Source organism: Platichthys flesus, chromosome 4, assembly GCF_949316205.1.
Source record: "Platichthys flesus chromosome 4, fPlaFle2.1, whole genome shotgun sequence".
Taxonomy (NCBI): Eukaryota; Metazoa; Chordata; class Actinopteri; order Pleuronectiformes; family Pleuronectidae; genus Platichthys; species Platichthys flesus.
In genome coordinates, this window is record NC_084948.1 from 3,749,555 (window position 1) to 3,775,550 (window position 25,996).

Genomic DNA, 25,996 nt, shown 5'->3' on the forward strand with positions numbered 1-25,996 from the left:
AGATCAAGGCAAAGTGAGTTTTTATTGGTTATTTGCCTGTGGGATTTAGTTGACTTGTCCATGCGGTGAAGACAAGTCTGCCCTTCCGAACAGATCAAACACTCGTATGCCGGAGTGTTTCCAAACTGTCATGTGAGAGGTCGGGGTTTAGTGGAAATCAATGCATAAATTACTGCAACTAGATTAAAAGATGATCAAATCAACATTAACCAATTTTCCACAAAGTCATTGAATTTAGTTCAAGTGTTGGTCTTTTGCTGTTGTTTCGTAACATTCCTTGCTGTCAGGAATTGGTTGTGCCCCTGCATGAGAATTGGCTGTTTTTTTAAAAATCGAACTCAACCTGCATGGTGTGTCTTGATTGTGTTGTTTTTCAGCTCTTTCATGCAAGAGCATGCCGCAAAGTTTTCGCAGAAACTGAACATTTAGTTTTTACTTGAACTGCACCCAATTTTAAGGACATTTCCTTTTAAAACTCATTTTTGCACAAGGAAGGTTGATAGGATAGTGTTTCTGTAAGGTATATACTGGTAGGTGTGTATGCCTAGTTAATCCCAACAGATGTCGGAATCCTCTGACTTCCAGGTTTTGTTGGTTACATTGCATGATGTTTGTTTTCATCACAACACCACTGTAAGTTTAAGGATGGAAAAGGATGCTCGGCTTGTCACAACAAGGGGTTGTAGCATCCTTTTTTTTACAGCACCAAGTCATGTGTCTGGGTTTGTAATGTGTGTGTGTGTGTGCACATGTCTGTTTGTTTATTGTGTAAACGCCAGTGTCTCAGCAGGCCTCTAATGTTTAACCAGGGTTTGAATGAGTAATTACAAGCCTGGAGGCTGGTGATGGAGTTAAGTATTACCTGTGGCTATATGGCATCTAAAACACCATTGTTATACCACCAATTTTAGAAATACCAGTAAACCCCACTCTTCCGCTCCGCTTTAATGCTTGTGTCACGTTCCTGTTTTCCAAAGAAAATTGATAAGGCTGAAACGTGACAACCTGACGTGTTTGTGAGGGAATTCAGCAGCTGAGCAGGGATGTCAGCAGCTGGACATAGGTCCGTCCTTATGCTTGTGTGTCCATGTCTGTGTGCATGTGATGCATAACCTACATAACTTGGTTTAAATGACATTAAGTCAAACTAACTGTAGACCTTGTTTATCACAGTGAGGCCTGTGTGTTACCATGCAGTATTTGTAAATGGTTGTCTCCAGGAAAGTAAAAGTTCTAAATCTTTTTTTTATTTGTTTTTTTACCAAAAGCTATTAAAGTTGGAATGGAACCTCTTATCAAACTGATCTAAATGTGGCCTCATTTGACCAGCTTGGGATATTTTACTGAGCTCCTTCAATGCTGTTGTCTGCCTCTAGTTTTTCTGAACTGTAAGTTTAAATGTAATCTGAATCCGTCTCAGAATAGCCTGCATGCCTTGGTCAGGTATGTTTAGCACACTTGGCTGGCTGCTGTGCGGACCTGGCTCATCAAGGAAACTCTTTCAAATCTGTAGCAGAACCCGTGGCCTTAACTCAGCAAAGACGGGGTCTGCGCAGTGTGTCAACTGGCGTCTGTACCCGTTGATGAAAGTCTATCTCTAGTATGACCTGCTATCCCTTTCTCTTTATCCTGACCCTGCCTATTCTCTTGCTGCCCTCATCTTCTCTGATCTTGTCTCTCCAGCTTTGACCAGCAAACTGCTCATTGAACTTTTTACGTAGAAATTAGCCGATATTTGAAAGTAGAGTGTGAAATATGGACAGATGACGTGCGACAAAGGTCCCCAACCCGGCGGAAATGAGGACGCTGACACCTAGTGAACTTGACTTTTCTCTCTACTAATCTGTCACAGTGTTTTGGTTGTGACACATATTTTATACCTGTGTCCCGAAGCTGCAGGGCTCAATATGCAGCTGTGGACATGCACAACAGCCAGCTCCCTGTCTCTCCCATGGACTGTATCTGTCTTGGGTGCAAACTCACGAGGCCTTAGCAGGGCCTGCCCCTGCAAAGAGCCAAGCCCTATATTTATCCCACTCTCCTCTTAAGAGTGACTAATATGGGCACGGACAGCAGGGGGGGGTCACCCAGTTATCTGCCCACTGTGTGGAGTGGTCCTTACATAGGGATGATTGTGTCTGTGACTGTTGCCCTAACAAGTACCTAATGCTTCTCTTCAGCCCAAAGCCTGGGAGGGCTGAATGCTAAAAGATGACCCACCGACTCTCTGCTGCAGTGCTTGGACTGGGTCTCCTTTCTCTATCTCACATTATAGAAAGAACCCACCCCTCATTCACATACGTAGTGAAGGCAAATTCAGTTGTACGTGTTGCCCCCTTTTTTACCTTTGTTAGCACGTTTTTGCAGTTGAATCAGTTACTCTGATTGAACAGACACTTTCCCATTTGTCTTAACGACTAAATTATAATGTAGTTATTTTTAGTACATTCAAACTGTTTTATATAAGTTAATGATAATGTCTTTTCTAGAGTGGGTCCATTTTCATCCCATTAATTAATTAGACTATGGCAGCCATTCTAATTTGTCCCACCAAAGTTTTATAATGAACAGAACTTTGTAACCCTTCTCATAAAATGTCTCCAACTTAGTGTTTTGCACTGCCGCTTCACTATGTACAGCACTCTTGCCCCGTTGTAGCTTTCTCTCTCTCATAGTCAGACAGACCATCGACATCACCAGGAGAAATCTCTCTGTGTTGGTTGGCCATCAAAACATCAATCAAGTTTTTACCTTCCTTAGAACGCATGCAGAACTTGTCATAACATTGATAGTTTTAGTTTTAATTGTGTACATTAACATTGGTTATTTTGTTCAAACAAAACCCCAAAGATAGTCAGTTTATTATGTATACCAGGAAAAACATAAAGGTCTTTCATCTTTAAACCTGTAAATCAGTGAATGTTGCAGCCTGTAAAATATAATTTTACTATTTTACTGTTAATGAACAAAAGAGTGACCACCGACAAATGTAGACAAATTGCTTCAGCTCTAGTTTGGATATAGTGTGTGGTAATGGTCTGTATTTTTGTGTGTCAGGGTATGTTTTGTGTCTACTTACTTTCTATATTTCATATTCATGCCTGGACTAACATAGCCTCAAACCAGTCCCAACAATCAAAGAATGTGCAGGCTGTGTTAAACCTGTTATCGTCATGTCAAAGTGCACGTACAGTAAGAGACTGTCCACATCTGAATATAGGCTGTTAATAGCTGAAACTTTTAAAGGACTACTGTATTTTTAGAATGCTTATTAGAGTCCCACCAGCTTTCCTAACTATCAGGCTTCGATTCCACTTTCTTGGTGTGTCTTTGCAAAATTATAAGAGAGGTCCAGCTTGCGTGTATGCACTTGCATGAGTACGATTGTTATCTTACAGATGACATTGTACAGTAGCACTGCTATACATGGTCATTGCCAGTTACAGTTCATGAGTGTGTGTGTGTGTGTGTGTGTGTGTGAGATCAGTGGGACATGGTACAGCAGGAATTAAGGAGAGTGACAAATGAAAACTAGGCCAGCGGCCAAAGTTGTGAGAAATGCAGAAAAGAGGAAGCGAGAAAGGGAGGACTAAGAGGAAACCGCTAGATCAAGGGTGCTTATCCACTGTTTGCGTTACATCTACCAATTACGTAGCTTTGATGTCATCAACTGCCTTTCATTGATCCCAGTGATCCTCCCTGTGTGCGTGTGCCTGTGTCATTGTCAGTTGTTTTTCTAGTTTCTGGGCCCAGAGGCTACGAAACCGCCATTATTCAAGTTCAGTAGAACAGGTTGGCCAACTCCCCAGATTAGTGTTACCTCTAGGAACAATTTGTCTGAAGCATTCACTGACATATACTTTATGACATGACGTTTGTCTTCTTTAAAACTCTTATTAGCTTAATTTATGCTAATATCCTATGGAAAGTCTAAAATGTAAAAAAAACTTATTCAGGGCAAGATAAAAAAAACATAATATAATTTTTCATTAAAGCAATATGACAAAGGTTCAATATGTATAAATATATTGTTAATCACATATTTGACAACATCATATTTGTGAATTATGAAACTGTTATGATCATAAAGAAGAGTTGAAAACCATAAGCCTCACTAAGGATGGTCTTACACTAATGCAACATTATTGTGTTAATTGTTGATATCAACTGATATGAAAACTTTTAACTTGACATAATCTTTGGCCATATCATCCAGCCTAAATTGGAAGTTTTACTAAGCCAAAAGCAGGTGTGTGTTGAAATCTCAGATTTAGGATGCCTGCAGGTTTGACTTTTGCTAAGTGGCTACAACCTTTTGATACGTCCACACTACAAATATTTTAGTTGTAACATGCATCACCTTTGCTGCGTGGATGTGTTTCAGACTCACTTTTAACCATTGATGGTCCTTGTTCATAATATTTTGCACAAAAAAAAACAACTGCAGACTGGACTATCCACTATGTGTATGGCCATTAGATGTGCATTTCCATGTGCGTTAAGATGCACAGTTTATATCTAATTAACAGCGAGAATTGTATGATTTATCAGGACAGAGATAATTTACGTTTTAGGGTTTTAAAATAACACATTGTTGCAGGCCTGTTGTACAGCATCATTTAGGTTTATGGGTCCCATGGCTGTCATCTGACACGCTCATAATATGCTACAGAAGTGGGTCTTCCAAACCGTTTTATCTGTATGTTGTATAACTGTATGGATCTAAACTCACTCACAATCATTGTTTGTTGTCCACATGAGACACAGTTAATAATGTGCCCTCCTTGATGCAGTGAACTCAGTGACAGCTAATAAGATTAAATGTTCCAGAGAGGAACAGAACCCTGTTTAATAGGACCTGCTTTGGCCTGCCGCGTTCTGTGCTGGCCAGCTCTTATCTCTGACTTCCCTCTCGGACCTCTTGTTCTTCTCTCAATCCTCCCATCCCTCTGTACTGGCAGCTGTTAGTCTGAGTAACTTTGTGTGTGTGTGTGTGTAGTCCAGCTGTGTGGCGAAGCACAGAACATTGTGTTCTGAGTTCACATAGAGGCCCGGGTCTTGTTTAGCTTGCCATGGTCTGATTTGGGGGAGTCTGCTGATCAGAGGAAAACTGAAAGGACCATTGTGACAGTGACATAAGCCCATGAAAACACCCGTCTGTCCCTTGTCCACATTTCATGCTTCTAATGAGAAAGTGGGGTTGGCATGTGCAAAGAAGTGAAGTAGAGTTTTGAATTGCATATAAGTTACACAAAAGAAATGACAACTGTACAAGTTGACAGACGTCTTTGGCTTTGAAGCCTCAATCATGTCTTATTTGTCTTCTTTTCTCTTCCATCAGTATCAGTGAGAGCTTCCTCACAGTAAAAGGTGCAGCCCTGTTCCTTCCCAGGGGTAACAGCCCAGCGCCGAACTCTGCACCTCCTATCAGCCAGCGCAGGAACAAGCACACAGGTAAAGACTTGTTCGCACATTAATGAAAGCTGCACCTTCTCCCAGAACTTGAGATTAAACAGCAGAGTTTTTCAAATTACATTTCTGTGCAGCATCTTGGGGAACAGCTGGTGCAAAAAAAGTTTCACAGCAAGGCATATGAATCAGTGTGCTGTTGCATGCCAAGTGGTGGACAGCTTGTTTGTTGGATATTTAAAAAAATGTCCATCAACATGTTTGGATAATGAAAATGAAGTAGGAAAATTATACCAGGAGAAGAAAAAAATTGCTACCAGTGGAAAATACTCATTTTATGTTTTAAAATCAGCTGAGATTTTTTTGTTCTTCAGATGTAGGCCTCAGTGAAAGAGACACCAGTGTTAATGCACTGGAAAGTTTCCACAGGGGAGATGATACACTACCCTCTGTGTTATTTCGACCTTTAAATGCCAAGAGTACGATTGTTGTCCAAAATAAACTGAAACTAGGGGAGAATGTTGAAATCCTATCTGTGCAGGTGATCTCCAAAAACACCTTCAGACCATGTTCACTGTTCTGCGGCCAGAGGACACCATCCGACTGGTACGTAATACACACAAACACAGGCACACACAATAGCAAAGGTCAGGAGCAGAGTGGTCTTGTTATCATGGGGATTATACCAAAGGGTCTGGTTGCAGCTGTTCATTAGCAAATGTAAACTTTAAACTTGTTCAAGATTTTATAAACAACAGTTTTTCTATTTAAGAATTCCAGTCATTTCTCTTAAGTCCCTGAAGCATCTTTTATTTATTTCTAAAAGTCAGAGAAAAGACTTGTGAGAGACAAAAAAAAGGAATCCTCCTTTATGCGAACCTGCCCTTTTGGGTGAACGCCCACATATTTCAAACTACACACCCCAAGGTTGTAATACCAACTTTGTGATAAGATATTGAAGCCTCATGACAGAAATTCAGAATAACCCTGATTACAAATTAAGCGTTATTTTCTTAGGCTTTAGAAAGCTCCTCCACAGCCAAAGTGGACATTATATAACAGTTCTCACAGTAGTCCTTTCTGCAGTTTGTCCTTCATCACTCTGTTGTGTCTTTTCTTTCAGGCGGTGCGTCTCGAGAGCGCCTACCCTCAGGTAACCCGCTACATGGTGGTCGTCTCCACCAACGGCAGACAGGACACGGAGGAGAGCGTCGTTCTCGGCATGGACTTTGTCTCTTCTGATAGGTCGGTGCCCCAACAACAACACACCACTTTGTCTTTTCTTATTATATCAAATGTATTTATATACAGTCACATTAGTGACAGCAACTTAGGAGAGATGGCATACTGTCTATCTACTTAGCTTTACTGTGATATTGACATTATTATCTTATTCATGGATTTGCCAGAATGTCTTCTAATTATATAATAAGTCTCAGACTTTAACCCATTAAGACCTAGAGCGCGAATGAAAAATCTAGAATAAATGCGTTTGAAAAAGACCACTTTAAATCTGAAGAGCTGACAGCTGAGCAGTGTATGTTGCTTTGTTGTGCTGTGGTCTAACATGTCCATCTTCCTGCAGCTGCTGTACGGTGGGTCTGATTCTACCTCTGTGGAGTGACACTCTGATCCACTTGGATGGAGATGGGTAAGACACCACACCTACATCCGGCTTCTTCTCAATATACCTAGGGACGACAGACTGACTGCAGGCAACTTCTTCACTTCTTTACCTTATTTAGCAGTTTGATTGTGGCACTTTGTTGTTGTTATAACATGGTTAATAATCCCTTTTTTATCCATCCCCACAGTGGCTTTAGTGTCTCGACAGTGAACAGGGTTCATGTCTTCAAGCCTGTTTCTGTCCAGGCCATGTGGTGAGCAACCTTTATCTATGTAAATTTCCATTTAGATTATGTTGTGGGACTGAAACAACTACATAATTTTCTCTACCTCCTTTGACTTTGACCTCCAGCCCTTTTATCTTTTGACTGCTGCTTATCTTGTCTCTACGCCTTCTTCTTTCTCATTTTCTTTCTGCTTCCCAGTTCCTCTTCATTTATGTACTCATTCTCTTCATTTCCTCATTTTATTGTCCCTTTGCTACTTTGACCTCCCACTTCACTCAGCGTTCGTTGATACACTAATTTGTCCTGGTTTATAGCTCCATCATATCTCTTCATCGCTGTAATCCCTCTGTAATTATTTAGCTCGGCTCCCCTTTCTCATATATACTGTTACTAATTCCTCTCTTCTACTTGTATCACTATTAGTCCTTTCCTCCATCTCATATTAGCATAAAGAAAACAGCTTTGTTAACTCCAGACTAGACATTTTCAATACCAAAACGTTGTGTATCGACTGATTGTGTAGACTGATCCGATTTCAATGCATTGCAGAAAAAAAAATTGTGCAATATATTTGAATAGCTGTATGCTAACCGTATATGGAATGATGACCAATCATTGTTGTATGGCCAGTCTTAGGTTAAACCATTTGAAATACAAATGCATAGAGATTGCAATATAACTTTTATGATCTAGTTTGACAGTCATAAGTGAAAAGATAAATTCATAAATGGATCTAAAAATACTCCTCAAAACTGAAGTTTCACAAACTGTATACAGTACATAACCATTTTACTCGTGGGACTTTCCAGCATGAAATATTGCCTATTGGTGAAATTTTCTCTAGCTCTGGCCATCACTAAACTACAGGAAATCACTTCTTCGCCCCACTCTGAAAACAGTAAACTACTTGCTAGTGGCAAGTGCTGTTCTCGGGTCGGGAAGAAAAAGTGATTTCCAGGAAAAGAAAATGGAAGTTTTATCTGAGTGAGAGTTGGATCAGTACATACACTACCGTTCAAAAGTTTGGGGTCACCCAGACAATTTCATGTTTTCTCAATGGAGTTGAGATCTGGTGACTGCGCTGGCCAATCCAATTACAGACAGCAAACCAGCTGCCTGCTTCTTCCCTACATAGTTCTTGCATAATTTGGAGGTGTGCTTTGTATCATTGTCCTGTTGTAGGAGGAAACTAGCCCCAATCAAGCGCTGTCCACAGGGCATGGCATGGCTTTGCAAAATGGAGTGATAGCCTTCCTTATTTAAAATCCCTTTTACCTTGTAAAAATCTCCCACTTTACCAGCACCAAAGCAGCCACAGACCATCAAATTACCTCCACCATGCTTGACAGGTGACGTCAGGCACTCTTCCAGCATCTTTTCACCTGTTCTGCGTCTCACAAATGTTCTGCGTCTCACAAATGTTCTTCTATGTGATCCAAACACCTCAAACTCTGATTTGTCTGTCCATAACACTTTGTTCCAATCATCCTTTGTCCAATGTCTGTGTTCTATTGCCCATATCAATCTTTTCTTTTAATTTGCCAGTCTCAGAAATGGCTTTTTCTTTGCCACTCTGCCTAGAAGGCCAGCATCCCGGAGTCGCCTCTGCACTCTAGACGTTGACATTTGCGTTCTGTAGGTACCATTTAAAGAAGCTGCAAGTTGAGGACCTGTGAGGCGTCTATTTCTCAAACCTAATACTCTAATATACTTGTCTTCTTGCTGAGTTGTGCACCGGGGCCTCCCACTTCTCTTTCTACTCTGGTTAGAGCCCCTTTGTGCTGTTCTCTGAAGGAAGTAGTTCACACGCTGTAGGAAATTTTCAGTTTCTTCGCAATTTCTCTCATGGAATAGCCTTAATTTCTAAGAACAAGAATAGACTGGCGAGTTTCACATGAAAGTTCTAATTTTCTGGCCATTTTGAGAGTATAATGGAACCCACAAAAGTGATGCTCCAGTTACTCAACTAGCTCGAAGGAAGGCAAGTTTTAAAGCTTCTCTCACCAGCTAAACAGTTTTCAGCTGTGCTAACATAATTGCACAAGGGTTTTCAAGGGTGTTTCTAATCATCCATTAGTCTTCTAAGGCAATTAGCAAACACAATGTACCGTTAGAACACTGCAGTGATAGTTGCTGGAAATGGGCCTCTATACACCTGTGTAGATATTTCATTAAAAACCAGACGTTTCCACCTAGAATAGTCATTTACCACATTGACAATGCATAGAGTGTATTTCTGATTAATTGAATGTTATCTTGATTGAAAAAAACAGTGCTTTTCTTAGGAAAATAAGGACATTTCTAAGAGACCCCAAACTTTTGAACGGTAGTGTAGATTCACTGGAACCATCATTTTCTGCAATATCAGAGGAATTTCTAACGCTGGTATCTGAACATCTCCAAACGTGACTTTTATTTCATTATGTATGTTTTTTTATTACTGTTGAAACAACCTCTCATATGTGTCTTCATCCCTCTCCTGTGTCTGCCTCAGGTCAGCCCTCCAGTCCCTCCACAAAGCGTTAGACGTGGCTCGCTGCCACAACTACTACCCCGGCAGCTTGTTCCTCACATGGATCAGCTACTACCAGAGCAGGATCTCCTCTAACCAGATCTGTGTCAACGAGTGGAACGCCATGCAGGACGTAGAGTCGCACCGAGCAAACTCACCTGTCCCCTTCACAGACCTGTGAGTAAGAGAACAGGGGTGACCAAACAGTGCATTATTAAAAATTCCAGATTTCTCACTGATGGAGGAATATCTGGAATATAATGTGGTTTGTGGTGCGTACCAGGCATCGAATCATTTTTTACAATTTGTCCTTTTGCTTGCCAGAGAATGTCTCAGCTCCAATGATGTGTGTTGTAAAATTCCTGTGGAGTGAACATTTAAAAAATGTGTTGAGGTGGAAACCTAAAAGCAACCCTACATTGCATCCCACAGGCTAATAAACATTAACTAGATAATAAATCATTTATACTGCAACCGATATTTCATAACTTAAAATACCTAAATCCACAAAATAATTGGATTCTATTTCAAAAGTTGTTTTTGGCGAACACTTGTTAACTAATACTGATTTTAAGAATTAACCAAGGCCCTGTTCAGATCTGGTATTAACATCCGACCCTAAGAGATCCGATCATAAGCGAACATGGCGAGGTTTGTCTGTTCCCACCTGGTGTTACAATGTGTCCTGAACGTGTTTCTTGTGACCACTTGTGATAGGATCTTACTTCCCTGCTCTTTTTGCAAATAATCATGCACGTTATTTATGTTCCCTAAGACCAAATGATGATGTCTTTACCCAGTCTGAGTTTACAGATGTATCCGTCGCTGTGTGTGGGGGCAAGAGAGAGTGTTGACATTGTGGCCACTGAGTAAAAATGCATTTGATTCATTGAGACACTATTGGAGGTCAGAGGACATCAGCTGAATAGTTGATCCTTCATAAGTGGCCAAGGACACATTTGCGTACACACATCAATAGATCTTAACAATGTATGAGATTCTTCCAACACACATGTACAGTGTATGAACAGCTTTAAGTAAGCTGACTGTACTAAAACTATAAACCAAGGGTGGAATTTGTTAGTTGGTGCAGATGGAGCCAGGCCTATAATTATTATTGCTGGAACATCTTTGAAAAGTCGAGCAGATTGACGTGAGAGATGTGCATCCTTCACATGAAACCTACATATGCATTTCAGCTGTGTGTAAAAGGTATAGTGTGCAGTGTTGCACACAAACCTCAACAAACATGTTCCCAGAAACGCACCACAGGAAGGACCTGAACCTGTCACTCAAATTGCACACATTCGGAACCCAAGATCAGAAATAAGTGGCTCAGTCTGAACAGCGTTGGCCAACCTCTCTTCATGTGATGGGGTCACATGCTGTCTGTGACCTCTGAGGCCAACACAGAGGCGACAAACAAAAACACACGCATGCAGCCTGGACTGAACTGTGTGCACTGGCTCATGATCATACACAACTTTTATATTACAACAATTACACTCTGTCCTGCTTAGTCATGTGTACATACACTTCAGATTTGCTCGAGTGTCCAAATTAGCTGAATCATTTAGCTGGCTTGAAGTACGGTTGGAAAAACAGAATCCAGACAGACAAATAGAGCAATAAAGGGACGGACAGAAGCAGGTGGCAGGTAAAGAGAAGGAGGTAGAGAATTGACATGGGCATTAGGGAAGATATTTTGCTGCTGCTGCTGCATGCACCTGTTTCCCATGGATCAAAAGAATAAGAAGTGGGGGAATAAAAGAGAGGGCAAGGTACAGTTTACACATGACAGTCAAGAAACACCCATATTTACTGCCTGACTGGAAACTGACACACCTCATGCTCTGACAATAATAGTTTGTCCTCCTGCACAGAGCGACGGCCAACTATATGACCTGCTAATGTTTGTTGACATGGCAGCTTGTTTCCTGGTAGAGCCACTGAGGGAAAGGTTGAGAAAGCAGGAAGGAGTTTTATTTATGGGCTTTGCTGTAAATTCCCGTAAGATACTTATCACTGATTCAACAAAGCAACAGAATACCCATACCTTGGTTACCACCATTTATCACCATTCTTCCTGTCGTCATTCAAACGTCACACACATGCTCCATTTGTCCTTATTCTCTGAGTGGCCGTCCCTCCTTCAGGCTGTCTGTGGGCACATCAAGGCTTGTTGTGTGGATAAAGTGTTACGGGATGTCAATAACAAGTATTTGTTGGCAAGGTTAAAAAGTTTCTCTTTCTCTTAGCTCAGTGGACTCAGTCTCCTGGGGTCACTAAGACTTTTATCATTAACAAAAACAAGCCAACTGTTTCTAGCGTCCCACCACAGACAGATGCTTTTAGATCTGCAGTTACACACCTGTGGCCACCCCATTGATCCCCTTTGTGACTGCTGACTCACACTGCTGGGTGCTGCTATAATGAGAAATCACTTGGAAGCATAACAAGACAAAATTAGACAACGCAACACGATAGAAGCTTGGAGACAAATTGTGCTCTTCTCTCCTGAGAGGTAATTAGGATACTTGTTGGCATTATCAGCGTGACGTCCGAGGGCGAAATGCATCCCCCAGAAGAGCAGTTAGAAACAAAGCCAGGCACAACAACAGGCAAATTCTACAAGGAGACTTTGTTGTGGAATCGGCAACGGGTCACAATCTCAGATTTTCTGTTCCCCTCTCTAGTTTCTGACAGTCGAACAAAGTGGCAATTCTCTCGTGGAACAAGTAGTCTCATTGAGATTGGAGTGAAAATGAATCAATGAACAGAAAGCAAGAGTTGTTTCTGGGACTGTGAAGGTGGTCCTTTGTGTCCAGAATTGTGCTGTTCTTTTAAAGCTGTGTTACAGTTGTTTTTTTATTAAAGGTGATTGTGTCTGTATCCACAGGCCCACAGAGAGGGAGCGCATAGAGAGGCTTATCAAGATGCGCCTCAGAGAGATCATGATGCAAAAAGATCTGGAGAATGTCACCTGCAAGGAGGTGAGAGGCACATACATGAATTGATGTTCATATCTAGGTTTGACAAATCCAGGTATTTGAAAATGCAGGTGTTCACCCTTAGATTTCAATGGTTCAAATCCTCATCATTGAACTACTATAGAATTTTAACTTTACTCCTGCAGAAAACAGATTGACTTTTTTAGTGCAGAGAATTTAATATCAGTCCTCTTTGTTTGCTACAGATGCAGCACTGACTCATCAATAGTGTTTATGGTGCTTCTCTGAATAGTTGTTGTCCTTTCCCAGATCCGAACAGAGCTGGAGATGCAGATGGTGTGTAACCTGAGGGAGTTCAAAGAGTTCATAGACAACGAGATGATAGTCATCCTGGGACAGATGGATAGTCCCACTGAGATCTTTGAACACGTCTATCTGGTACGAACCTGTGTCCCTGTAATAGTGAAACTTCCTGTTCATTAATACGATATTAACCTGACATTCACCTGACCCTTGTTATCTGCAGGGCTCCGAGTGGAACGCATCCAACCTGGAAGAGCTACAGAACAGTGGGTAAGAGATCAGTCACGAAAGTTCTCCAGTGTTACTTCTCATGATCTGAATTTTAATACATTTAAATAAATAAGAGTTCATGCAGTGAAAATGTATTCTAATGCATTGGTTTGATTCCCTCTGTAATCTATGATTTATGCTTTCCTAAATAGATTTTTCACAGGATAATAGTTTTCATGATCATTTTTTGGTGCTTGTTCGCATGTTCTGTTTTACTAGTGTTAAAATCCACAGTTAACCAGAACATCAACGGAAACCAACCTTATCAAGCCTCCTGTTACCATTAAACTCCAAAATAGTTCATAGGAATGTTCATCCTGTGTTGTATTAGGTAATCCAGCATCTGGGTAGTCTGCACTAAAATATGAGCTCAATATCAGCAAGTCACTCTGCCTCTTCCTGTCATTTATGTAGAGTGCGACACATCCTGAATGTGACAAGGGAAATAGACAACTTTTTCCCGGGAATGTTTGAGTACCACAACATCAGAGTGTACGATGAGGAGGCCACAAACCTGCTGGAGTACTGGAACGAAACCTACAAGTTCATCACCAAAGCAAAGTAAGCTTAAACACCGGCACACACACTCGCACACACTGCTTAAGTTCTAACAAGTTTAGATCTTCTAATACAACCCAATCTCTGTCTCTCTCTCTGTGTCAGGAAAGCCGGTGCTAAGTGTTTGGTTCACTGTAAGATGGGCGTGAGTCGCTCGGCCTCCACAGTGATCGCCTACGCCATGAAGGAGTACGGCTGGGACCTGGACACCGCCTTAGACTATGTGAAGGAGAAACGGGCCGTCACCAAACCAAACCCTTCCTTCATGAAACAGCTGGAGGAGTATCAGGGAATTCTGCTGGCCAGGTGAGCTCACATACAGAAACACTGTAACTAATATTTTCATTTCTCAGGCTTCATTTAGATTCTCACAATATTATTTCTGTCCTTCAACAGCAAACAACGGCACAATAAGCTATGGCGCTCCCACTCTGACAGTGACCTATCAGATCGCTCAGAGTCTATGTGTAAAGCCTCCGCACACTCACTGGGCCGCTCAAACTCTCACAACAACAACACCTCCTCCCCCTCCTTGCATCACATCCTGGGCGTGGCTGTGCTGCAAGCGCTCGGTGCTGAAGACTTTGCCAAATTGAACTCCACACCGTCTGAGTCAGAAACACACACCAACGGTCTGTGTGACTCACCGGTTCAGGAGGAGGTCAGATCGGATTGTGAAGATCCCTTCCTGCATCCCTTCCCGAGTCCCCGAGCAGCCACTTTAGTCCCAGAGGAAGGACTGGACAATTCAGCGAGCGTGGCTGTCACTGTGCCTGTTGCTCTACCCCACCCCCCACCGTCGCTCCACATCCTACCTCCTACTCCTGAACTCCAGCGCGTTCGCCGGAGTCCTCCTACACATCTGTCCTTTTCAGTGCCCAAACACACACCGACAGAATTATCCCTCACTTTGCACGAGCGAAGCAGCTCGGAGGAAATCTCCCCTCTCACTCTGGAATCCACGGATTCAGACATTATAGATCAGTCATTATCTGATTTAACAAGTGACAAACACAGCCCTCTCAGCCCTGCTAATGCTGCCCCTCTCCTAATGGTTCTCCCCCGCGCTCCCAATGATGACAACAACAACCCCAGTGAGTTACAGGTGGGTGGTGATTGCGACAGCCGCGGCGATGCAGATGGCTCATCAAGCCACAGCACGGACAGCATCGACTTCTTCAGCGCCAGAGAAAAGTTTCTAGGCTTGGCCCAAGACAGCAAAACTTGGACACTATTAGAGCAGACACAACAGAGATCTCCATCGCCATATGAGGAAAACGGAGAAACTGACGATAAGGAGGAAGAGGAGCAGTGGAATGGGAGTCAGGTACAAACTCATTCTGTTTCTTTTGTCCTTTTTTCTCCTAGATATTATAACTTTTATTAAAGAAATGCTGCAGCTCACACAATTGATAACAAGATGCTATCACTTGCTTATGTCTTTTGATATTCTGGTCAGTACATTCACACACAAAAAATCTAAAGACATTAATCTGCATTAGGAGCTAATTATGTAGTGTGGTTGGTTCACCATAGTGACACCTGCTGGGGGATAAGACCATAGAGGTCTAACACCAGATGTGTAAAAAGTACTGAAATATTGTACTCAAGTAAAAGTACAATTACTTTGATGAAATTTTACTTAAGTACAAGTAAAAGTACCCATCTAAAAATCTACTCAAGTAAAAATAAAAAGTAGTTAATTTAAAATGTACTTTAAGTAAAAGTTACTTAGTTACTTCGAACAAATTGATGGGGGCCGCTCCTATACAGTGCAAAAAAGGACAAGGGGTCATAAATCCAATCCAAAAACAGTTATTTTTAATTAAGAAGATTCTTTACAAATATAAGTACAATGACATTAAACATGTCAAACATTAAACATTTAACATGTCAACACAACATTTTAGAACTTTTGGGAGGACATGTCAAGACATTAACCACATGACAGCTGAAATTAAAAGTTAAAATGCCGCTGTCCCACTGTATATTTAAACTTTTGGTTAAACTTTGGTCCACCTTTAGAGCACTAGTCAACAAACTTCTTGTTGAGTTTTAGCAGCAGCTGATATTCAAGGTGAGAAGAGCTCATCCAGACTCGCTTTGCAGTGAACAGCAATCCAGCAAAGCTGAAGAGTTGCTCGCAGGTGGCCGAGGCAGGTAGGCCAGTGTTGAGTTTCAGGCAGTGTTGTGCATGAACAAGTTCAAAAGAACGCGTTCATTGAACACGTTCATTTTTCTGAGAAAGTTGAACTGAACGCAACTTAATGACAAATAATGAATTTGAACGGTGCACACGTTCATATTATCTGATGTCTAGCTAAAATGTTACGGAATGTTTTCCTTCTCCTGAGGAGAGACAGTATCTAATCGAATGCTTGCACGATGTCGTTGCTATCTTTGTTGTGTTTATTTGAAAAGAAATGCAGTCTTACAGGGCAAAATACTGTCTGTATGTTGCAGTTCCGTTTTTCTGGAAAATCATTTTGGGGGGGGGGGGTTGAAGCTTGCATTAAATGCCAAATGTGCTAGGGCCAGCCCTGTGTAGCGCAGTGATTCTCAAACTGTGTGGTGCGCGGAGTCACAACAGGTGGGGCACGCAACCGGGAGGGGAAAATGCGAGGCGGAACTAATATTACCGCCGAACTAATGTTTTGACGTCCGCATCTCTTTAATGGCGGAGCAGTAAACTAATCGCTCTTTCTCCAGAGCCAGGGGTCGGAACCCGCGGCTCTGCAGCCGCTCTGCAGGGGCTCCCTGTGCAGTGTTGTGAATGTCGCGCATATTTTTCTCTAACAGTGAACTTTACGATCAGTTTTCATATGTTGAACGTGCACGTGAGGGAACGTCAGCCACTCCGCAGGAGCTACCACTGCAGTGAGAATTGACTTGCGCCTTAAACTATGTTGTTTTTTTTACTCAGTAACGGATGTAATTCCAAAGTAGCGAAGTACAATACTTCAGTCAAAATCTACTTAAGTAAAAGTAAAATTACCCAATTTCAAAAACTACTCTAAAAATTACAAAGTACACAAAAAAATGACTCAATTACAGTAACGTGAGTAAATGTAATTCGTTATTTTACACCTCTGTCTAACACTTGTTCCTATGTAGTTCATAATTTGTATTGTGTGTAGATTATAGGGATTTAAAAGGATTTGTAAAAAAAAATGCCAAAGGAATAATAATAAATTAGTTAATTATAGGAAGACTTTCTCTGATTCATAAATAGACATATTGTAGAGAAACAACGTGATACAATAATATATAATCATAAAAACATATAATTAATACAGTCAGTATTTTTCTTTCTCTCCGACTCTCAGGTATCTCCGCTGTCTGAAGACAGTAATGACAAAGCCAGCCCTCATCACCCTCACCATGACAACGGAGTATCGGTTCGCCATATTGTCACTGAGATCGAAGCCATTTGCCACCCAGAGTCGGGCTTTCCTCCGTCTCCATCCTCCAGCTCCTCTTCGCCCCTCACTCCGTCCTCCCACAGCCCTCGGCTCATTCCCCCGGAACCTCAGGAGGAGGCAGTGTCCTGTGAATTCACCCACGCCTCATCGTCGCCACCCTCCCGCCCGCAGTCTCCCTCCATGTTGCAGTGCGACTGGCCAGCAGGCTCGGTGCGGCGGGCTACCGAGCAGCTGGAGCAGAAGCTGAGACAGGAAATGGAGATCATAGCGGTATCTCAGCGATCCCCGCTGCATTCGCCCAGTGCAGAACAGCCTCCTGTCAGACTGTCCCTGTGCTCCCCCAGCACTGAACACCTTCCTCCCCTTCACTCCACAGAACAAAGTGACACTCAGGGAGAGATCATGGCTGAATCTGCTAAGTCCGAAGACTCAGAGAAACAAACAGGGTCACAACATGAGCTTCAAAGACTCTACCCCTCAGGCATACACAAACTCTCAGACCCTCCCTGCTCCCTTCACTCAGATAACAGCCACGTCTCTGGTGCTATACCTGTCACTGTGCACACATCCGCAGATAGCCATATAGTGACATCATCACGGGCCTCTACTGATCCATTAGTAGAACCATCTCTAAATACCTCATCTCCTTCCAAACGACAGAGCCAGCTCCAGAGCCAAAGTCAGCAGAGTCAGAACCTGCCCCAGGCCTGCTCACACAAAATGACTCTGGATGGGGCAACAGTGCAGGAGTCGGACACTGATGAAAGGCTGGAGACTACTTCCCAGGGCAGCCAAGGGGGTTGTGGCCCCGGCTGTGACGCCCAGAGCAGGCTGGCTCACGGCAGTCAGGAGCTAGAGAGGATTCAGCAGACGCTGAGTGAGCTGCAGGCCTTCCTCCATGAGGGCATCTGCCGTGAGACGACGGACAGTGAAGCACAGGAGCTGGGGAAGCCTCAGGCGCAGAGAGAGGCTATGGACACAGAGCCCGGACCTGGTAAAGAGCCAAATTCTGAACAGACCTCTCCAGAACTGGAAGGACAGCATCTACGAAATGGACGAGAAGGCAAGAGCTTCCTGGAGTCGACAGGGTGGCACAGAGCCATGGAGCTGGAGGCTCGCATCCGCCAGGCGGGCCTCACCCCTCCTTCTTTCATGAAGAGGTCAGCCTCATTGGCCAAACTGGACTGTCTGGAGCTGTCAGCCAATGACCTCAGCGACTTGGACCTGAGGTCGCACATCAGAACCACATCGTCCCACTCTCAGGACTCTCTCTCCACGTCCCCATCTCACCTCGACGATACCTGGAAGAAGCAGAAGGTGTTGGCTAGAAACTTTTGTGCCGAAAAGACAGGTTGGCTCGGTGACGACTCATCCTCGCCACAGTCTAGGGCTGTTTCCTCCGAAGAGACGGCTGAGAGCGAGGAGGCCGACAGTATTGGGAGCGGCTCGGTTGCCACATCACGTCAGCAGAGTCGGGGACACCCATCGAGGCGCTCTCGCAGAGCATCTGCTGAGAAAAAGCAGCGATCCATCACTGTGCTATACAATACTATGTAACCTCAGTGCATTGGACTTCAACAGATATACTGGAGCCCTGCACATGCGTGAGAGGCTGCAAGATGTGTATGAATGCGTAGACTCTGTGTAACCTCGGATTTATGTAGTGTGCAAGAACCGAATGATGAACATAAGTGTATGATGCATGTAAACTACTGGATGTGCTGTTTCAAATGGAGTTCAGGTGTGTGTGTACAGTAATGAAATATGAATGTCCAAATTAAGACTCATTAAGTGCACACTGAATGCACTCCACTATGTCTGTGTCCCCTTCTTTTTTAAATGAGATGCGTTAGTGTGTGACCCTTGCAGCCTCCTCAGTTTATCTGAAGCTACAATGAATGGGGCTTTTTTCTCCAAACATGCACTTTACTGTTTTAAATTAACTCCTTTTTATTTTAAATATGTTTCTTACCCTAGGGACAGTATTTGTTTGCACTGGTCCCACTAGTGTTTTAGTTTTTCAACAGTGGGCAGACACGTCTTTATTCCGATTTTTAATTGAACCAGAACAAAGCTGATATTTGTTTTTTTATTCAAATCTTTAGCAGTAAATAAATATGGTGAGTTTGTTTTGACTGCATTGACGTTTTTCTCACAAACATTACTTTTCTTTTATCAAAACGTATTGTTGACTGTACTGCCACCTGCTGGCTTTAAATAGGGAATAGAGAAGGTTCGTAAATGAGTAAAATGCAGTAATAATGTGTGTTAACACCTTTTTATATACAGTCTATGGTAAACACAGAGTACTGCAAACCCTCCACTCCTCCAAACCACTGGGGAAACAGAAATACTTTCTACTCGTCATTTTTAAATACGTTACTGAGCCTTTGATCAAGTCGGCCCCGTATCCTGGGGGAAATGATCTCCAGCGGTGCTCAATGCAGTTTATTTCAGGCTGACATTTTACCTAGTGTTTCATGTGGGTAATTAAAGAGTGAGATGTAGGCCACCGGTTATCCCTCTGTCTCACACATACACTCACAGATCATATTACAGCAGTGACCGACAGAAATAACATTAAAGACCAAAAAGACTGAGCAGATGAAAGAAGGACCAAATTGAACCATCGTGAAAAGGGCAGTAGTTGAAACATTTAGGCAGCAGAGAGACGTTTGGCTTGATTTCCCCGGGCTCAATTTCTGCCATTCTTTTCTTTGCATGCTGATGCTCTCAGCATCTCTGGAATACACACTCTTGCACATCATGTTTTTATGTTTGTGGCTTTTCGCAGACTCCCCTTACACCCAGACACACATGCAGCCCAGTGCTTCCTCCATCCCGATGTGATTCATAAAGTTGGACTGAGTCGGCGCAAGGGGCTGATTCACGTAGAAAGTAATTTCATTTTTACACTTCCCACTCCCCCACTGTGAAAGCAGCTTGGGTGAAGGGAGTTGTAATTCTTAGAGGGGTTTAGAATCTGTAAGCTGTGCTTTTCTTCGCCATCAAGCCTAAAATAACTACAGGCAACAAAAAAAGAGAAAAGAAAACCTTGGATCTGGCTGAGAATCCATGTCACAGGGAGGATGATGGAGGCAGGAGCTGCAGAAAACAGAGCGGCCCTCTGTGGCGCGGACTGATGCTGCAGCTTTCATATCTCCTGAGATATTAATTGCTTTTGTCACCTTCAACTGAAGAGGACCAGAGATGACGTTCCAGAGTTAGAAAGAGTTAGAAAGTAGCAGTGGGGGTGGTGGTGGTGTGAAGGGGGATTGTCAAGGGAATTAAAGCATGTGAAAGCTGTCTGTAATTTGAAAAAGGATTAAGGAAAGAAAAAGTAACCCACTCGTAGATTGCTGCTCGAGAAGATGTCTCTTTATTTGAGTCATTATCTGAGGTCACGTCCAAGTATTCACCATGAAAACATCTGACATCTGTCTCTTTTCTCCAACATTTTTTTTTAAAAAGTAAAAAAAAAAGAAAAGAAAATATATTTTTCTTATGAACCGGGCAAGCTTAAATAATAGAGGAGGCAGAGGTGGTTTTCCTCAGTTTGTGCTGATAGTGTGAAAGTTTTACATTTCTTTCATTGAAATAATATAAAAACGAAGCAGGAACAAGCTGCTCCTCTCCTCCCGTCTCTTGCAACTAAACATGTTTCTCAGGGCAGCCTTGAGCCCTGCAATAGTAACAACACAGTCACAACTATGAGAGCTATTATCGTTCTTGTTTGGTGTGGTTTTAAACTTTTTCCCCAGCATGTTTTGGTGAACTTCTTTTCTCTCTCTCTCTCCCTCTCTCTCTCTCTCTCTCTCTCTCCTCTCTCTCTCCCTCTCTCTCTCTGCCCCAATGTGTCTATCACATTACTCCACATCAGTAACTTTGTTTGTTATTTAGTGTGTGCCCCCCATCCCCCTTTCTCTCTCCAGAGCTGCGGGATCTAGATCTGACTCTAGTCAGCAATTATTATTATTATAAATATCTCTCTTATTACTTTCATCATAATAACCAGTGGGATATGCAGGTTAGAAAACGGTACATCTCCTTCTCTTCCCCTCTCTTTCTATCCCCTCTTTTCCACCCACCTCTCCTCTCTCCCCCATTTTCCTCCTCTCCTGCTCTCCTGCTCTCCCCCACCGGTCCAAGCAGATGGGCGCCCAACTCTTAACCTCCAGCAGGACCAGTCGGAGTCTGGTCCTGTTGGAGGTTAAGAGTTTTTTTCTCACCACAGTCGCCAAAGTTCTGCTCATTGTGTGAACTTTGACTCTATAATATTGTAAGGTCTCATCCTTACCATGTAAATAATGTATGTTGTTCAACATACAACTTAAATATAAATCGAAGTGAATATTGCAGGCCTCCAGGCTGGACTTGAAATCAGACTAAAAAACTCACACGGGTGCAGACCATGCTGAAATATTGTACACACACTGTAAACATGACGACACACAAACGGAGGAATGGTCCACATGTCGGGTGAGAAGATGCAAATATACAGCATCTCCTTCCTTAACTCATCTTCTCCATGATCTACTGACAAAGCATTGTCCCTTTATTGTTTGGATTACACACAGGCCTGCGACAAAGTCCTCCGCAGTCACATACTAGAACAGTTATCACACACATCTCTTCATATCTGTGCTCCTGTAAGTCTAACGTCAGGCGGTAACTAGAGCCGGCCTGAGTTTATTCTTTGTGCTCAAACTCATCGTCTACATCCATTAACAGTCATATATGTGATCCACCCACAAGCTAAGTACAGTACATCTGAAAAAAAAAAAGGAAAAGTCAATTTTTGTTCTCGATACGTCTTTTAGTAAAAACGGAGGAAGTTTTACAGTTTGTCATCATTCTACTCAACTTGACCTTAAATGAAGAAGCTGACAGTGTTCTCCACACCACCTCTGTCCGACTCCTCGCAGTGAGGACTAAAAACTCACGACTGAGTGAGTGTGTGTTAGTGCTGGAGCACAGGGTCGGCCTAACACACTACCTTTACAGTGCAGGAGGTGAGGTCCCTGTTGACCCCTGTGCGGAGAGCTGGTTTTGAAACACACACACAGACCTGCAAACACAGCTCGCTCATCCGAGGAGGCATTCTTCAATTGATTTACTTGATGTATTGTTGGTTGTAAACTGGCACTGGTCAAGAAAAGTACCATGTGGCATCACACGGAGGGAACAAGGCGTCCCTCTCTTGGCTGCCTGAGGCCCTGGGACAGCTGCGTCACTGTATGGCTTCGTGGGCGAGGTCTGGCTGAGGTGATGGGAGAGAACTGTGAAGCCGCTAAGACTGATTGTTTCCAGCCACTTACAAGGTGTGCTTAAAGATTTAAAGTTGCCTATACTGTCCTTTTCTCCCATGAGTCCTTGCTCCAGACCCTTCTGTCACTGCCACTGTCCCACCCCCTTCTGCCCCCGCTGGGCCACTTCCCTCTCATTTGTCCATGAGCGACAGCCGGATGATGCGCTGCAGCTCCTCCTCCTCCTGCCGCCGCCGCAGCTCCGCCTCTTCCAGCTCCCGGGCCGAGATCTCCATGGCGATGCGCAGCTGCTCGCCGTAGCTGCAGTTGGTCGGCTGCTTCTTGGAGGGCGTGGAGGACAGGCTGGAGGGGGGGCGGGGCTTGTGCTGGGGGGTCCTGGTGTCGGGGAAAGGTGAAAGAAGAAGACGGGTTTAAAAAAACTGATCCCTGGCTTTATAAATCATGCTTTAAAAAGGCTTCAGAGTTTACTAAGCATTAATCTCTATAAACACATTCTGTGTGGGACTAGGCAGAAACTCTGGTTTGACCAATCCCGTTTGAGCACGCTTTGGTAGAGACCACATGGAAAACCACTTCCTCCCCTTCACTGATGTCCTGCCCCGCCTTGATTCCTTTCACCTGTTTAGTCTCTGTGTTTCCTCTTGTTCTGCGACACCTTATCTCGTCTTCTCTTGAGTGTTCCAGCATCTTCCATTAGCACCTGAAGTGTTGTATCTGAGCTACGTTGTATTTATGGATTCAGAGCTTTTACACCTTGAAACACCTTGACAACTCTTTTCAATATTGGCATTAAAACAGAGAAAAGAAAAGGGATCAGGATTGGCTACAAAGTGGTGTTAGGTGCTTGTGTCAACAGCAGTACTGTGGACTGTGAGAGCAAGAAAATGTCTCTCTCTCTCTCTCTCTCTCTCTCTCTCTCTCTCTCTCTCACACACACACACACACACACACACAGAGGCTTGTGCAGTTATCCATGTTAGGACTCTGCACTGACTGTCATGTGGGCAGCATGACCAAAACCTGATCTCAATCATAACCAGATCTTAGCCAGGAGCTCAGAAGTGACGTTCTGCCTCGTTTGGACCAGGCTCTGGTCTGCACAAGGTTTACTGGTCCAGACAAGATCAGTGTTTATGCAGGACCTCAAGAGGAAACAGAAACAAGTGCACACACTCATTGGAAGTTGAGCAGTGGATAGCGGACGAGGGAACAGCAGGTTGGATAGGAGATTAGATTTGGGGCGGGACAGGACAGGAATACAGGATGTGACTCAGGGATGGAAGGAGTGACTGACAAGATGGAAAAAATACAATGGACGGATTCAAGACACTGAAGAATAACAATACTTCACAGAAGTGAGAGGAAGTCGGAGACAATGAGGCTGATGGGACGGCCGCTCATATCGCCTTTGTCCTGACACTCATGGTGATTTATGGTCTTCTCTTTTTAAGGGTTCACGATAAAGATCATTCTTATATTTTAAAGAATTTTCCCTTTCATCCAACTCTTTGTGCAGCCCCTGGTTGGTTCAGTCATCAAACAGGAGTTTCATTTTGGATGAAGGAGAAGACAAATGAAGACCGGGCAGATGAAAACAAAACACGACAGAAGAAGAAGAAGACGTCAGAGGAGCGCCACATGAGACGAAGATGTTTTAAGTCCTACCTCTCGAGACGACTCGGGTCACAGGACACGGTGTGTGATCCCGGCTTGCTGTTAGTCAACGCCTCCCAGATGGTCACCTACACACACAAAGGAGAGGCCGCACAGGAAGTAAGAGAGCAAGCACAGAAGGTGGATGGGCAGATGTATAGAAAGACAGAGAAATGATGAGGCAGGGGAAATGAGAATCCTCCCTCCCCACAGGCGGTTTCCTGGTAAAGTTTGTAAAGTACGTCTCAGACACACACATCCCCAGATTAGGGGACAGATGCAGGAATCAGGCATATTTAGCGGATTCCTATCCAGAAGTGTGTGAAATTGGGTACATGTTGATTGAATATAAGTGGACTGTTTGGCCTTGGCAGAGGTATGCGCTCTGCTGAGTGCCATTCTAGTTTTCAGATATCATTTGTGACATTGTCATTTTTAATCTATCGTTGATAGCGTTTAGAGGTTAGTATCTTTTCTTTCTAAACTTTCCAAAGCCTAAACCAGGGACTAACTCATGGAGATAACATTAGCTACCCGATTAAATCTGCCAGTGACAGTTGACAAAATCAGAAGCCGTCGGCCTGAGAAGAGAAGCCTGATTCTGTCTGAAATCAAGGCCTTGAACGTTGCAAACATTACAATGAATGGCACCATCGATATAGAAAATTACCTTTCTGCCAGTTGAGAACAGAAGCTGGACTGACACAACGACCCAAGAGGGTGAGACTTGATGAGCTATCCATTGATGGGATAGTTGACAGAAAAATGAAACTCATCACTATGCCGATGGACGGGTGGGTGAAGTGTTTTAGTCAACAAAACACTTCTGGAGTCTCAGGAGTAAAGTGTAAGTCCACCAGAGGTGGCTAAGCTAGTTTCAATTCTTTTTCGATGGATATCGGGGCTTGTGGATACTTGGATGACACCACACAAGCAACATGGAGGCATGTTGTGTTTCTTCTGTTTTTCTCTCTTAAAACGTATGAAGATTTGGTCACCAGTTGCTTCAGTTGTTGATTCTGCTCCAACACTGTTTAGCCCTGAAACTCCAACAGTGTTTTGTTGGAATCAAACACTTCAGCCTCTCCATCGGTGTAGTAGTGAGTAGATAATGACAGAAGTGTAATTTCTGGGGGAACTATCCCTTTAAACAAAACTGTACTTCAAGCTGTCTTTAATTTCAGAGATGAAGATAATCCCGTCAGGAGCAGCAGCCCACCTGGTCGTACTCTGAGCCGGCCTCCAGCAGACTCTGCTGTATGGCGAACTGCAGCAGGTCTTCCTCCTCCTCCCTCATGCTGTCTCTCTGTTTGCCACCTAGCATGGTGTATCCAGGCGGGGGCTCGAACACACATGGGGGAATCTCTCCGGCTCGACACGACACTACACAACACAGGGGGGAAGGCAAAGGGCAAGAGTTGGGAAGGAGTGTTATCTCAAAGTGCAGTGGACGACGACGGGCTAAAGGAGAAGCGAGGGATAAGGAAAGAGGAAAGAGAATGAATAAATCCTGACTGCAAAAAAAACTGCAATTGCTCATTTTCCCTCCACACTGTTGTTGGCATAATACATCCTCTACGCAGCGGTGTGTAAATAACTGAAGATAGGCTACTACAGCAAGATAACATCCAGGATTTCCTTCTGAGCAGCAGCATGGTAAATCGTCTTTCCCCTCTGCATGGTTGCAGGTTTAAATATGGCTGCTGGGATTATGATCAAGTGATAGGATGATGAAAGTGTAAGCAATCATTTTACAAACAACATGGACAACATAACCTTCTAACCGTCTGAGCCCGTG

General features: G+C 43.3%; 2 protein-coding genes across 3 annotated transcripts in view; one reads left to right on the forward strand and one right to left on the reverse strand.

Annotated features, from left to right (window-relative positions):
- Nucleotides 1-19,407, forward strand: part of ssh2a (slingshot protein phosphatase 2a) — a 33,620-nt gene extending 14,213 nt beyond the window's left edge. For both annotated transcript variants that reach the window (XM_062386092.1, XM_062386091.1), the window contains 13 exons: nt 5,342-5,454; nt 5,951-6,015; nt 6,533-6,654; nt 6,995-7,060; nt 7,224-7,289; nt 9,757-9,951; nt 12,674-12,767; nt 13,035-13,163; nt 13,252-13,298; nt 13,713-13,859; nt 13,962-14,162; nt 14,253-15,183; nt 17,183-19,407. In XM_062386092.1, the coding sequence (XP_062242076.1) occupies nt 5,342-5,454; nt 5,951-6,015; nt 6,533-6,654; nt 6,995-7,060; nt 7,224-7,289; nt 9,757-9,951; nt 12,674-12,767; nt 13,035-13,163; nt 13,252-13,298; nt 13,713-13,859; nt 13,962-14,162; nt 14,253-15,183; nt 17,183-18,835 (3,829 nt within the window). In that variant the 3' untranslated portion in view covers nt 18,836-19,407. The remainder of the gene's footprint in view (nt 1-5,341; nt 5,455-5,950; nt 6,016-6,532; nt 6,655-6,994; nt 7,061-7,223; nt 7,290-9,756; nt 9,952-12,673; nt 12,768-13,034; nt 13,164-13,251; nt 13,299-13,712; nt 13,860-13,961; nt 14,163-14,252; nt 15,184-17,182) is intronic.
- Nucleotides 19,408-20,661: 1,254 nt separating this feature from the next.
- ankrd13b (ankyrin repeat domain 13B) overlaps nt 20,662-25,996 on the reverse strand; it is a 41,431-nt gene continuing 36,096 nt past the window's right edge. The window contains exons 13-15 of the mRNA XM_062386833.1: nt 25,418-25,581; nt 24,211-24,287; nt 20,662-22,920 (exon numbers count right to left, since the gene is read on the reverse strand). Of these exons, the coding sequence (XP_062242817.1) occupies nt 22,719-22,920; nt 24,211-24,287; nt 25,418-25,581 (443 nt within the window). The 3' untranslated portion in view covers nt 20,662-22,718. The remainder of the gene's footprint in view (nt 22,921-24,210; nt 24,288-25,417; nt 25,582-25,996) is intronic.